Source organism: Buceros rhinoceros, unplaced genomic scaffold, assembly GCF_000710305.1.
Source record: "Buceros rhinoceros silvestris isolate BGI_N320 unplaced genomic scaffold, ASM71030v1 scaffold18784, whole genome shotgun sequence".
Taxonomy (NCBI): Eukaryota; Metazoa; Chordata; class Aves; order Bucerotiformes; family Bucerotidae; genus Buceros; species Buceros rhinoceros.
In genome coordinates this window covers 1-15,409 of record NW_010409022.1, presented here as the reverse complement: position 1 = coordinate 15,409, position 15,409 = coordinate 1, and the positions used below count along the sequence as shown (strand labels likewise).

At 36.5% G+C, this 15,409-nt stretch overlaps 2 protein-coding genes across 2 annotated transcripts; one reads left to right on the top strand and one right to left on the bottom strand.

Moving 5' to 3' along the window:
• DFNB59 (deafness, autosomal recessive 59) lies at positions 1-8,645 on the top strand. Its single transcript, XM_010135097.1, has 6 exons — positions 1-211; positions 2,456-2,651; positions 4,179-4,320; positions 5,006-5,123; positions 6,865-6,969; positions 8,344-8,645. The coding sequence occupies exons 1-6, from the start codon at positions 1-3 to the stop codon at positions 8,643-8,645; spliced, it is 1,074 nt and encodes a 357-aa protein (XP_010133399.1).
• A 1,733-nt stretch (positions 8,646-10,378) lies between these two features.
• On the bottom strand, positions 10,379-15,403 carry FKBP7 (FK506 binding protein 7). The gene is made up of 4 exons (XM_010135096.1): positions 15,247-15,403; positions 13,326-13,477; positions 11,009-11,142; positions 10,379-10,696 (listed from the first exon to the last, which is right to left on the bottom strand). Exons 1-4 carry the CDS (start codon positions 15,357-15,359, stop codon positions 10,535-10,537), a joined length of 561 nt encoding a protein of 186 aa, XP_010133398.1. The 5' UTR covers positions 15,360-15,403; the 3' UTR covers positions 10,379-10,534.
• Between the last annotated feature and the right edge of the window lie 6 nt (positions 15,404-15,409).

The window sequence follows — 15,409 nt, the reverse complement described above, 5'->3', positions numbered from 1 at the left end:
ATGTTTGCTGCTGCAACCAAAAACTTTGTTAAACAGGTTGGTGATGGAGGAAGACTAATTCCAGTGCCTAGTCTCAGTGAAGCTGATAAATACCAACCTTTGAGCCTTGTGATTAAGAAAAGAAAATGTTCGCTTTCAAAAAAATCTAAATTTGCTTCAACACCTTTCACATTAAAAGACATTCTTCAAGGGGAGAAAGAAATTTCTGCAGGTAAGATTTCTGTCTTTCCTTAAAGCAGAAAAATGCATGTTTTCTAGCAAATACAGACAGTAGACACAGTTTAAACTGCAGATTCTTTGGTACATGTGTAATAATATTTGTCTTGCTTAGTCATGTAATAGATATTTTTAAAAATGTGTAAGTCAAATGGGTAAAAAAAAACAAGAAAAAGGGGGAAAAAAGGACTTTCTGGAAAAAGGGTAAAAAACCCCCAGTCAATTATACTGAAAAAAGCCTTGATACTTTCTTAACTAATACGAAACAAATTCCATCAAGTCCTGTGTTTTTTCACGAATCTCAGCAGACTTCTGACAGACGTATTGCTGTATGCTGATTGATGTATGCTGTTGATTGGTTTTAATGTTTACCTTTCCATGTATAGTCCTTTGTAAGGATAGCCTCAGTTCTGCAGCTGTGCCACGTAGTCACCTCTGGTGTTGAACAGGCTTCTGCACAGGCAGAAGTGTTTGACAACATCTATCTGACTAAGTAACTGCATTTCCATAAGATTTTTTTTCCCACATTTCCATGTTTTTTTGTGTGTACTTAAAGAGCTGAACTCGGTTTAAATTGCTTTTGCTATGCAGTGTCAGAAAGCTTTGAGGGGGCTCTGAGAATTAAAATGTGCTAAACTGAACTATTGTGACTACATTTTCCTGTACCGTCCTTTGGAAAGTCTGTGTAATTCGTATCTACAGGCTATGTTTTCTCGATACAGTTCCATTGCTTTACTTTCTTTTGAAGAAAGGTCCATTTTAACAAAAGCATGATCGCATTATTAATTGCACAACAACTGCATTAATTAGAAATCCTTCAAGAAAAACAAGTATGAGTACAAGAAGACAGAGAGATCAGTTGACCCCACAAAGTGGTAATTCCAGGATGCAAGCATGATGAAAAAGATTGAAATTCTGCTAATCCCACTAGTCTTATTAGTTGGCTTGTCCAGAATTTAAAAATAAATAAATTTTAAAAAATTTGAAAATTTTCATTGAAAAGTCTGAGAAAAAGGTTGCAAAATCCTATTAAAATGTCTCACAAAACTTTAGTAGTCTTTTCTGTAAAGGTTAGATGTCACATGGAGAAGGTATTGTCCTTTAATCTAAGAAGATAACTTTGTAATTGAATTTTCCTTTTATGTAACAAATATAAGCATTTGCAATCTTTTATCATTATGAAAAAAGATTAACTTATTTTCGTTCAAAATAAAGACAAACAGGATTCATACTAGTTGACTTCATAATGTCACTTTATCCTAAAATCTTCAAAGGATTTTTTAACAAATAAAAGGAGTAAAACTCGGATTCTGAAATATATTTGGATGCCTTTGGATACCTAATGCCAGTGCTCTACCTGTCCTTTTCTTTTTAATTTGGCAATCAAAGTGTTCTAATATTCTTGTTAGTATAATAGCAATACATTTAATACATTAATACATTATAAAGAAAGCATTATAAAAATGCTTTGGCACCTACTATTTTATTGTACAATAAATCGATGCAAACTTTCCAGTAAATCAGAATTAATCTGTTGTTTTTATTCAAAATAAACTGACACAGTCCCTGGAATCTTTGGCCACACATGGAAAGTGTGGTAAGTCTTTACATTTCTAGTTGTGACATACCAGGTAAAGGGCACACCCACGTCTCAGTCGTAGATTGCAAAAATGAAGAAAAGTCAGGCTCATTTGTACTGCATCTAGACAAAATACAGAATTCACTAACATTATTCTATACACAACGACTTCCATTCTGTTCCTAATTTTGACATTCTGCGTAGCCTCCGTGAAGTCATTTTTTGTTGTGGAGCCTCCATCACTAAACCCAGAGCACACTGCATGTCAAATGTGTTTAAGTACCAACAGCATACTGACTGCGAAAAGTACTTAGGAGAGTAAGGGTAAGCACAGAAATGAACAAATAGCCCTAATCACCATTTCATGCCCAGGACACAGCATGTGCAAAAGCATGTGCACAACTCTGCCAGAAGGCACAGAAATCCCTCAGACGCCTACGCACTCTCTTTCCATTACTCATCTGTAGGAACACTGATAAATAAGTGCTCAATGTCGCTATGAATTTCACATCAAAGTGGTTAGGCACAGTACCACTTGTTCTCTTCTTTATATTTATCCTATTAAAAATTTAAATAATAAAAATGTCCTGTTACAGATACATAAAGCTGTGTAAAAATAGTTCATTCAGACTTTTCATCTTTTTATCTTCTTTTACTCAGGTATCTCATCTTACCAGTTGCTGAACTATGAAGACAAATCAGATGTTTCGCTTAATGGTAGAAGAGGAAATCAGATAATGAATGATGTTGGTTTTGATGTTGCTGGATCAGATTCTGTTGCCTTTAAAGCTTCGTTTGGCATAGTGACCAAACACGAGGTTGAAGTACCAACGTTACTTAAAGAACTTACTACAAGGTTATATTATATATTTTGTTTTCTGGTTCCATAATTATATTTTTTACAGTTAGGTTGAACCTCTGAAGTTGTTGGGTTTTGATAATTTTTAGCCAGTGAATAGCCATCACCATCTGGTATTTTCCAAGAGTCTCAGGTTAGGTCACTGGGATTAGACACATGACCTTCTGTATAACAGACCTTTTCTGAATTCTTGTTTGCATTACAGCGCATCTTTCCAGAAAAAAAAAAATTTCCAGAGAGGAAGACTCCATCCAATGTCCTATCTATGTTATTCCATACTACTGAAAATTTGAAATTTACTTCGAACCCAATGTCAGGTTTCAGAAATAGGATTTCTTTGCCTTTGATGAACCAGAGTGCCAAATATATTATTGCCATTGTAGATACTTCAGGGTTTTATGAGGTCATTACACAGCCTTTTCTTTGAAAAGCAAAATAGGTTTATCTACTTGAATTTTTCATAACTTTCCATGGCTCTTCTCTAAACGCAGTCTCCATTTTTCCGACATCCTTGTTGAGCTGTTAACACTAAAACAGAACTTGTCATTCCTGAAGTGCTGGCAGAAATGCCAAATACATAGCATAATAATATGAGTAATTCTAGGTGTAATTCTCCAGTTTATATTTCAAGGATAAACTACAATGACTACAGTGCCATCCCAGTGAATCCCAGACTTGTGTCCCAGTAAATTATTTACTATGCATGATGTGACATTTGATATTTTCAGGTATATATTGTTTCCTCGTAGTTATTTACTAAGCAGTGCATGCCATTTTGTATCCGTAACCTCTCTTATTCTGTACCTACCTTTTCCCAGTTCATTCGTTACCTCCAAACATTATCCTTAATAATTGGCGGTGGGGTAGGGGAAGAGGCACTAGTCTCCTGATAAAAATATTCAATGTTACAGGCTGAGAGCCAATGCCTGTAGAAATTTTCCTGCAAACACACTTGATTTGTGATCATTCCATGCTTATAACTGATAAAGTTTTTTTCAGTTATAGTTGGCTCTTACCAGTTAACGAGTTTTTAATCCGTTGAGTGTATGCCAGCTTGTATAGGCATCATCTAGGCTTCCAACCAAAACATTCCAAAATCATAAGCTTTATGGAAGTCCAAAGGTAGAGCAATACAGCTATTGCTTTTACTATCTATTTTCCATAAATTTTTACTGACTGACATTAATTATATCACTTTAAAAAAATATTCAGTGTGTGTTGACAGTTCTTTACTGTCACTAAGCATAGCGTCAGATGGACAGATTTGGAATTTTCCAGTATGTCCCACGTAGCCTCTTTAACATATGCATGTTACTGGCTTTCTTTGAATTTTTTACTGCTTCTGTTCCCAGACACTGAAAATCAGTATTAAATTTCCAGAGACCTCCTCAGTTAGTTGTTTTATAGCTATGAGACAGAAATTATGGTGATTTATGTACTGATTTGCAGTTACTAAATTACTAATATTACTAATAAATTACTAATAATCTCTGAATTTCCTTCCTACCTCCCTCTTGATTTTAGAAAAATAAATTTTGATCATTGTCTAGTCCATCAATCACGAAAAAGCAGGATGGAAATTTTGTGCGTGGTCATGGAAAGTATTAGAACTACAAGGCAGTGCTCCTTAACCGTCCATACTGGAATGCGCGGAGAGACAATGAGGGTAAGTATGTTTGACAAATGTTATGTAACTTGAACAAACAAACACAAAATGATCATTTTTATACATTTTATGGCTGGAGTTACTTGAGTTTTCACTGATGTCAGCACAGTGAAGTAAATCAGTATCATTACATTGACGTAAACGGATCTAGAAGTTGTTCTTTTGGTAGTATAGCTTATGTGACTGAGGGATGGGAGATGCGTGAAAGCATGGTTAGACAATAAGGCATTGCTTTTGGTGAAGACAGCAAAAATATGGAATTTACTACTTCTTAGTTTGGATCTTCAGTAAATGTATAAACTGTCTTTCATTATTATATTTGTCTTGTAAAATACATTGGAATTTCAGGTTGTTACTGTCAGCATCTTACTCCCTGTCCTGTGTTCTTCTGTCCTTTCTCTCCTTTGTGTTTTTGAATAATCGAACCTACTGAGGTTTGCCCTTTACATTTATTTATAAATAATTCACACAATTTTCAATGAGTGATGCAAGTAAATTTACTGTGTCTCTATCAAACTTGATTAAATAAAGTTGTTAATATAAAATCCTTTAGTTGTGAAATTTGATCTTCCATTTCAAAGCTTCCTCTTGGCATTATAATTCTCGATATATACATTTATGATATTATTTATTTTTTAATTTCAATTTGTAACTTTTGTTGTTTTGATGCTTTTCTAAATTATAGTTTCACATTATTGAAGATCAGAATTATAAAGGGCGGGACAAAGCCATTGTTTTTCCTGCACATACAACTATTGCTTTTAGTGTATTTGAACTTTATATTCATTTGGATGGTAATTTTGGTAAGTGATGTGCATTATTGTCATTACTTGTAATGGTCTGAGTTTTTAAAACAGTTTTCTTGCTCTTGATATACATAAGCCCTGATTCCATCCAATGGTGTGTCTTAATTTTATGCACCTAAGTAGTCTGACTTTTAAGGGAAACCATTCTCGAAAGATAAACGAGGCAGGTAGTTGACAACAGTCTGCCATGGAAATATTTTTTTTAAGTTAAACATAGTTTTGTGGTTTTTTCTAAATCCCACAGCTGCATGGAACAAAAAACCTGGTTCCTTATATTTCTAGCCTGTAAGGAACAGGCTTATGAGACCATCGGATCAGATTTGCATAAAATACACAAACAAAAAGAACCAAGTAAAGAAGAAAGTGTGCAGAATTTCTAAACTAAGCTAACTTTTTGTTCTGTTGGGGCTTTAATTTCAGTCTGATACATCATTACCACATATGGATATCTGAGGATATATAGGAAGAAATAATTAACAATTACTGAAAACTAATAAAAAAAAATGTGCATAGCTCCTGTAAGTTTTTCTCCTTTTGGGGAAAGGATAGCACTTGTGCTCTTACATTATCTGCACTAATTAAAGCGTAGCCCATAACGTTATCAATGTTGTCAATACTGTTTGTAATAAACCAGAAAGCAGATTTTAGGATTTGATGTGGTTCTTGATAACATCAGATGTAAAACTTCCCACTGTCTAGTAACATTAAAGTTTTACCCTCCGGACTGACATGTACTTCATTCCATACAGGAATCTTGGTGAGAGCCACTCCGCTGTTGCAGGGGTTGCTTGGCTCTCTAACACGGTGGCTTTCTGTAAACAGCAAGGTGACAGACCTGGTTAGGGAAGTGATGTCCATCTCTGCAGATCTCTACAGCATGATGGTTTAGAATTTGCAAATAACTCCATACCCTTTAAACCTCCCCTGGCAGGAACTCTGCACTGTAAAGCACCCTTTTACTGACCTCTGAGATTCCTTCACTCTCCTGTCAAACCTTCCGATGTGCTCTAAGCCAGACATAAGTACTGGGTTGGGGGTGAAAGGGACAATACAGTGTGGTAGTTCCTTTTCCTCACTTCCATAATGCTCAACATTAACTTCAATTTTGGAAGTGTTTTATTTTGCCTTTATGCAATGGTGTAGGTACGTGCACAGTAATTTTGCTGGGTTCATTACGAGTGAAATAATCAATCAATGAAACTGATGTTTGTATTTGCATAATTAAAGAGAATTCTCAATTGGAAAGCTTAAAACATGGGATTTTTTAAGTTCCTTGTAATTGATTATATTTCACTTTAAAGGTTTTATTTCAAGTGACGGTTAGAAACTTAGGTGATATTTATTTTTATATAGAAAAATATGTTTTAGTCATTGATTCAGTGTTGGAAGACATGACTACAGAACTCAGAGCCTTGCTTGTTTCTCCTTTGGAAGTGGAATATATCCATATATATAAAATATTGACTGTCTTAGTCTCTTAACATGGCCACATAAATTGTGTAAAAATGAAAACAAAATCTGATGATTTACGTTGAAATCCACCACTTAAAAATTCCTATTGAATCTATGGGCTATTACTGTGTGCGGACTCATATTAAGAAGTGGTACTAGCCATTTAAAAAGTGAGCAAAGCTGAGTTTATCACTGTTAGCTTTAAAGTTTAGAAAACATAGTAAACTCTGTTGTGCAATTACTGCTTTTATATGTCGTTCTAAAACCTTTTTTTTAATTTTTGCAGAACTCTGTGTGACTCCAATTTCAAAAGGAGGATTTGAAAAAGAGAAATCTGGATCATCCTCACTGAACAAATTAAGGAGGTTAAAGAGTAATCTCTTTCATCGAAGTATGACTTTTGATACTTATATCCAAATGTCTTAGTTAATGCCTGAAGAGTGTATTTTTGTTTCTTTAATTCATGTTCAAAATGAACGTTTAAAGAAGAAAATTTTGATGGAAAATGTACCTCTTAATTTCTTGTGTATTGAAATGATTGTAAAGTTATTAAAATTTATATTTGGGAAGCTGACTCTCACAAATAACAAATTTATGGTATTGCTGTTCATTAAAACTCTAAAGATCTTAAAATAAAAATTTATGGCTGATGATGAACTGGTATGGAGTAATTATACAGCTAACGTCAGTTAACATGAATCATATTTCATATGCTTGCCATTTACAGCTGGTGTTATGCAATACAAGTTACAGTGTATAAATAATATTTCAGTGCAATCTCATTGTTTGAATATCAAACAATATTAATTTAAATATTTGTATGTACTCTTTAGGCTCTATGTTCACATGGCAGGGACATGGGCAAGATACCATCATAGTTCTCTCTTCTTACTCTGATATGGACACAACATCCAACAAAACTGAGTATCACTGTGTGTAGCTCTAATTTCTTCTGAACAAGATCCTACACTTTAACACTCCTTGGTCTAAGTATTTTGGAACTCCGCAAATCTGAGTGTGAAGACAAATGTAGAGCAGTAAACACATCCTTTTAAAGTGCTGCTCTGTAAAGGTGGCCTTGCTCCGTTGTATCCTGTTTGATCAAAGGGCTTTTATGGACCAAGTGCTGCCCCAGTCATCACTAAGGGAATAAATCTTCAGTGGGTACGATACATCTCAGTAGCTGGAGCTGCCTAAACGTTTGTCATCCAATCTAAACTATTCAGTCCCTGAAAAGAGAAAAAAGAAGGTTAGGTAGTTCCAACAGTGATTTCTTTCTGGGCTGTTTGGATGCTCAGCAATCTGCTAGGAGGTCAACATGGAGTCCTCCAAATTTTCTAAACCTTTTAAGTACTGGTGGGGTTTTTTTGTAAATAATAAAAAAAGGAAGTAAATTTACAATTTTTAGTAAATAAAACTAGAAATGCAAAAAAACCACTGAAGTTAAACAGAAAAGGCAGCCGTGGTTTGATTTGGTACCAGTTTTTCAAAAGCTTGCCTCATGGCTATCATTTAGGTGCTTTTCTACAAGTATTATTGTAGAGATCATAGACAAAGAACTTCTGGCTTTTGTCAGCATCTTGTGAAATTAAAGAAAAGTTTTCATTGCACGGAGCTTTTGATGGGAAGTAATCTACAACATTGCAGAATGGTTTTGTGAATCACTTATTTCCACAATTAGACTAACGTATTGTTTTGTAAACATTTTATAATGTAATGACAAATCATTGCTTTTTTTTTTGTGTGTGCGTTCTTTCTTTTTCAGATAAAAGAGTAGTGGATACCATTGTTAACTCTGATGGTTACTTGGAGGATCTTTTTACAGATTATTACGAAAAAGCTGCAAGCATGACTGATCTCTCTACAAGCTATCTCAGAGAGGGGTCTCACATCCGAATTAATTTACTTAATAACAACATCCCCAAAGGTCCCTGTGTCCTTTGTGGAATGGGAAGTTCTAAAAGGGAGACAGTCTATGGATGCCTAGAGTGCTCCTTTAATGGACAGAAGTACGTACGACTGCATGCTGTGCCCTGTTTTGACCTCTGGCATAAGAGGGTAAAGTAACTGAGCTGGGTAAGTACCTGTTGTGACAGACATGGGCATAACTGTGCCACAAACTCTGCAGAATTAGCAAATATCACTCAAATTGTTGAAATGCAAAATAGTGAAAGTGCAAAACATTTTATTATCTTGAAATTATTTGCTTCACAAGCACAGACTCGTTTTGGTTGGAAGAGACCTTTAAGATCATCAAGTCCAACCATTAGCCCAGCACTGCTAGGTTTTCACTGAACCAAAAGTCAGCGAATGACCTTTTACTTGAAAATGCCCTCATGCATTCCCTGGCATTGCTTTTCCTCTTTGTAGAACCTTCTCCTTTTGTTACCATGAAAATGAAAAATGTATTTAATGTATTAAATGTATTTAATCTGTACTGTCATAATGTTGAAATATGCTAGAAATTACTTTTAAGTTGTTTACATGAACTTGTTGTTAAACCCTAAAACGTGGCCTGTATCTACACTGGCATATGATGGTAAAATATTTGTTAATAATTGAGTGTTCTCATGAATGTTTAATTAAGTATCAGATTAAAAAACATGCTAAAACTTAGCTCAGGCTAATGTTTCATTTACAACAGGACACAACTAAAACTAGGGACAGGCATTTCATATTAGGATGCCATTACCACATGTCACCAGCTTATTTAGATTACTAGAAAGTACCCACCAGTCCACCTTCTGCAGTTGGATTTTAGGTCACAGCTGCTCTTGACCTCCTTTTATGTGTTCAGAAAAAAGTTCTTGGCAGAAAATGTTTTGGAAGCTTATGAAAATAATAGAACTACATTCTTCCAAGACTTCATGGGTGAAGGTCTTCAACGGGCAGATCTCAACCGCAGAAAATGAAGTCTGTGTTGTTAAATACAAGCACCAGAGGGCACTACGGAACTGTGTCCCAGTCAGAAATGGGCAGTGCTGTTGGGTAGGATGCTGTAGAAGCTCTGCCCATGCTATTTCAAATGGGGAAGGCAACTAAAAAATGTTTTTCTGCTTTTTAGAATGATTTTAAGCATCCCACGTATGGATGCTTTTTACTTGCGCTGCTGCTTTCACAGAGTACATCTGATTCAAGTGTGAAATGCAGCCATTCCTTTTCACGTGAGAAGAATACAGTACGTTACACAAGTATTATGGTGACATCTGCAGTACTGCCTGTTAACTATTGCTACTTCTTTGCATTTTTCCAAAGTGAAGGAAACCAGAATGATGCCCAAATAACTGCTTACATTTATATAGGGTATCTGCCATCATCTTCCACCTCATCCAAGAAAATCATGATAGTGTAGATTAATTTGCTAAATAAATGGGCTAATTTAATAATTTTACTAAGTCAAAGTCTAAAAGCCTCTTAAAATAATACTTTTTCTTGAACACCAAATTACTCATGTTAATACTACAAAGAGATTATTTTAAGTTGCTTAAAAACATTTGTGATTTTAACTTGCCATTCATTTATTTTAAGGCCTTTTACAGTTAAATTTGGTGAAATAGCAAAATTCCATTTATTTTACAGAGGATTAAGAACTGTTCGTCGGCTATGTTCTAACTGTCAACAGGTACTGGAACCATTTTTGTATGCTTAGTAGCTCAAAAATAATTATTTTAATCAGTATTTTACACAATGAGAAAGACTACTGAGCAATACTGTGGATTAGGACATGATGCAGGAACCACTAATAAGACATCACGGTGTTTTACAATTTTATTTCTTTCTTTTGAAATACCTAATAATACATTTTATTAGTTGAATGTTAAAAAAGATTTTTACAGTCACCTTAAGAGATACAAAAAGATGCCACTATAAAAAAAATACAAAAATTTCTGTGACAAAGTATTGTTATTTAAAATTCAGTGTCCAGAAAACAGCCAGAGATCTATTTAAGGAAGTACTTAGAGTTCATCATGCTGGTACACATTGTACTCCTTTGCTGATATGAAACCATCTCCATCATGGTCATTCTTCTTAAATATATCAGCTAAGATTTCATCATGGGCTGAGGGATGACGTTTTTTGCCATCTCTTGCAAATTCTTCTTTCAAATACTGGCTTATCTACAAGAAAAGAAAAAAGTCCCACAATTGTGGCTTTTATGTCGGTACTCAACAGCTATCTTCAAGGATACTCAGGATATGTATGTGGAGTTACTGTGACTCCAGTGCAGACATGTCTAAAGTTGTTTCTCAGCAAGTCTGAGATATACTGACGTATTAAAGCAAATTTCAACTTTGCACAGTGTAGTTGTGTAAGCATACAAAAGCTTTATGTGATGAACTGCATCAGAAGCAGCTTATGTAAAGATAACACTGATGCAGCCATACCAATTTTTAAAAATTATTTATTCCAAATTAGTTATGTCATATTACCTCAAGCTGAGAGAGTTTTTTGTCACTGTCCTTGTCTATTTGCTTAAATGCTTCAACACTGCGAGGTCCTTTATTTACTGCATAAAGTTCAATCTCAAAGATCAATGTTGCATTGGGTGGAATCTTGCCCTGTACTACGAATGTAAGAAAAAAAAGCATTTAAGAAATCAGACACTATGGTCAGAGATCACACATACGGTAAACGCAAGTGTAAAGCATATTTATTTCTTATGAAAGGCTTCGTTAATATTCAGATTAAACTAAATATTATACAGCTAGACAGGAAGCTTGTTCAGATTGTGTTAGATAAATGATTTTGAGATGTGTAAACAATATAATTCCTAGAAACAAAATTATATTACTCATATCAATTCAGTACAGTGAATCAATTTAAAAACTAAGGGAAACATTTGTGTTATAAAACCCAGGTATTTCCTAAGTTCTCACTCTTTCACATGCTGTCATATGATGGGGCTTGTTGAGAGACTGATGGTAAGACATATGCCTTTATTAAATATCTGCAGTCTGGTTTAACAGATAGACTACTGCTCATAGATTTTTTTTCTGTCTGAAGAAACAAGGCAGTATCAGGTTTTACCAACTTACTATGAATTATACACCTATAAAGGACTTTCTGTAAAATAGTGTTTAAAATACGCATCTCATTACAAAGAAGCAACAGAATGTAAGCCATGATACATAAAAAAAACCCCTGCAATATTTTGTCTGGCTTCTGAAGAAATAAAACACGTTAGAATTCATTAGTGCTTTGTCAAGGCATTTTCTGACATCCAGTGTCAGCGCACCAGTGCCTGTAAACACAGGCCACTGTATCAAGCATCTGGCAAAAAAAACAGGGGAACTGAAGAGACAGTAACAAACTAATGAGGTCTAAAAGTAAAGCCAAAAAAAGCATCAAAATCATGCAATGTAAAATTAAAGTGTAAACATGCAAGTTGCTTCTTTTCATAGCCAAAGACAGTGAGCATGACATTGTAACCTTGGAACTTCGGCAGAATGTTGAGCTTGTGCCCGCCCTTTATAAAATGAAGAAAAACTATAGAATCTACTTGTTTGTAAACAAAACTATTACTCTAGTCATCTAAAATATCCATAAGAAAAATGATGGGTTTCAGAGTTCAGAAGATTTTAATCTTAAAAGTTTTTAAAATGTAGAAGTTTTAAATATATCTGAATATAAATCACGGTTTATATACGACTTACAGAAGAAAGATACAATACTAGAATTCAGTGCCAGTAGTTTACAAATATACATACCAACAAAGGAAAGATACGTAAAGATTTAGAAAGCCACATGCATCTTTTCTAATTGAAGATTAAGCAGGCATCTTCGCCAGCATGCAGGAATACGCTGAGACAGAAGACAGGTATGCTGTAGGAAAGTAATACTTTCTTGAAGTGCTACCTAGAACAAACAGTTAATGCTAGAATTAAAGAACATAGTTTTATTTGTGTCTGTTTTTTCCTTGTTGTTATGAAACTTACTTATTAAACAATATGCTCATGGGAAACAATTTATTCCTAGTAAACTTCAGTGGCTACCACGGAATTGTATGAAAGACAAAACTGATGCATGGAATTGTGACACAGTATCACCACCAAACAATTATTATAGAGCCAGAGCTACCTTTTCCCAGAAACCAGTACACCCAAGTCAGAGCTGATTTTACATTACCTATGATTAAGAGTGCTGAAACACCGCATAAAACTCCGACTGTTGGGGAGTATTTTGGGGTTTTTTGAAGTAGACTGCACACTTAAGCATCATAAATTCAAATGAGATTTCCTGCATTGTGCTATTGCAATTATTATGTAATGTGATGGTATCATTCATTAACTATCCAGAATGTAAGCGGTATTTTAAACAAATCAGTAGACTAACTCTGTGGCATGCACTGGATTACATTCTATTTTGCTCCGAAGACGCAGAATGTTATTAAAAGGCTAAGCAGATAGGAATCACGTAACAGAAACCAAGTATGAGTAGGATACAATAGATTAAGACAAAAAATACTGATATGAATCATGTTAGTTTTTTGTATTACGGCAATATTTGGAAAAAAAACATTGGGTGCCATGTACTGAATTCTAGTGCAGCCTGCAAGGCCTGGGTCTATGACGAGGACTACTTAAACTGCATAGGAAGGAGCGGGATTAGGCTGCGCAGCTGCAGTCACCACCTTCAGTGCTTCCAAAAACACTGCAGAACCAATTCTTACAGCCATTTACAATACCGTATGTTTGAAAGTGTAAAACAGAGGAAGGACAAAGTTTATCATTAAAACTTCTTTTTTACCGTATCCTTGCTGTCCATATGCTAACGATGGAGGAATGATCACTTTCCGTTTTTCTCCAGGACACATATTCATCATAGCAATATCTAACCCTTTTATGACTTGTCCAACACCCAGAACGAACCATTTTGGGTGACCTTCATTTTGCGTCCGACTATTAAAAAGAATTGTGAGTGGATAACAGTGAATTTAGTATTTAATTTAATATAAAAATAACTTTAAATTAGCATTCAGTAAAAACATACGTTAGATGATTAGGAAACAAGAATGTTTAGCATGCAAAAATATAAAGTATTAACACTGTTTTTCTGCTACATTTATAATGAATTTAAGGTCAAGCCTTGAAATGTGCAAGAGGCAACCTCCTTTTGAAAGAAAAAAAAGCAAGTAAAATCTAACTTACTACAAAAACCATCCAATCTTCCTGTTCGTATGCACTGCATGACAGAAACAAGGTGCCACTGCAGGAACTCCGAGAGAAGAGGGGTGCTGGAAGCAGTTCACTGCTTAGGAAGCGAAAGTGTCTTCAGCAGTTCACATCAGCGCAGCATGGGAAGGGATGGGGCAGAGCATGCACAGATGCACTGGGAGAACCTGGCAATCCTGGCCGCAGTAGTGTGTGCCCACCCCCCACTCTGTTCCGTTTAGATATTCCGTGCTTGAACCTTGAGCCAGCTCCTGGTCATGTGAGGTGTCCCCAGCATGGCGGCTACACTGAACGGAGTAGCATGTAGCTCAAAAATCAGAGGTCAACACTCTATGTGCCAAATCAGTCACTTCAACAGACAAAAAAATGCAGGTAAAATGGTACTGTTAAATGTAGAATTAGACAGCAACGGAGTAGCATGTAGCTCAAAAATCAGAGGTCAACACTCTATGTGCCAAATCAGTCACTTCAACAGACAAAAAAATGCAGGTAAAATGGTACTGTTAAATGTAGAATTAGCCTCTATTCAATTTTGCTTAAATGTTACAAGTGGGAAACAAATCAAGATTTTGTAAGTAAACTCGGCCACTGTCTGTAAGGTCTGTCCAAACATGAGTAAGGAATGAGCCAGGTACCTGATGGAAAGAAATGGCTCTTGTCCATAGCTCTGCATGGGTTGAGTCCTGCCTCACTAGCAGGACACGCCACGCCACCATTACAAGCAAGGCACTGTAAAAATAAAGCTTTTGCACAATGGTTTCCGTGCAAAGCAAGCTACACTAAGTTGAAAGAGCCTGAAGATAGATGGATGGGACAAAGTGAAAAAGCAAAAGCCTAACTGCTAACACTGAGGCAAAGAAGGCGGCAGCACAAATTGAGAAGGGAAGCAGCGGCAGGGAAGGGGCATAAAGACTGTAGACATAATACAGCTGTCCTGCACAATGCCAACTATGTAGAAGTGCATGCTGTACTCGAGTTTCTGTCTAAAAGAGTCATCCCTACCAAGAGCTCCTCCTCAAACCCGAGTTTTTCTGCACAGGAGACAGCACAGAACATAGCAGGGTTTTTTCACGCTGTCCAAGGGGTTCTCCATGTGTGAGGTGTGGGCTGCACGTTATCAGCAACCCTCCCACTTGGTCCCCTTCACTGGTGATGGATGCCAGTCTCAAATCGGGTTGGTTTCCAGCTTACCTCAGCGCTGGTCCCTCTTGACCCCTGGTAAATCCTACATCCTTCAAAACTCGGCTGAGGAAAAGTAAAGGCTGAGATGGAGGGAAATTACTAACGCTAACGTGGTTTGTGTGGACCCCAAGCTGTGCCCACACGGAGAGAACATGGGTCCCGCTTACTCAGCTGAGGGGGGAAGGCGGGCTCTGTGTGCCTCCTCAGCCGGGTAAGCGGGACTCAGTGGTCCCGGGGACCGGGAAGCTGTGCCACGTACCGCCGGTCTAGGGCCTACCTTCCGTTCCACCCTACCCGGTGCCCTGAGCGCCCACCTGCAGTAAAACTTGGATCCATCGCTGGCCAGGAAACCATCGTAGTGCGCGTTCAGCAGATCCCCCTTCTTGCTCTTCGGGCTGCACACCTCGGGGAGGTGCAGCACCTCCATTTTAATTTCCTCCGCTGCCGCCGTGCCGCCTTCGGCCTGCGCCGGGGCAG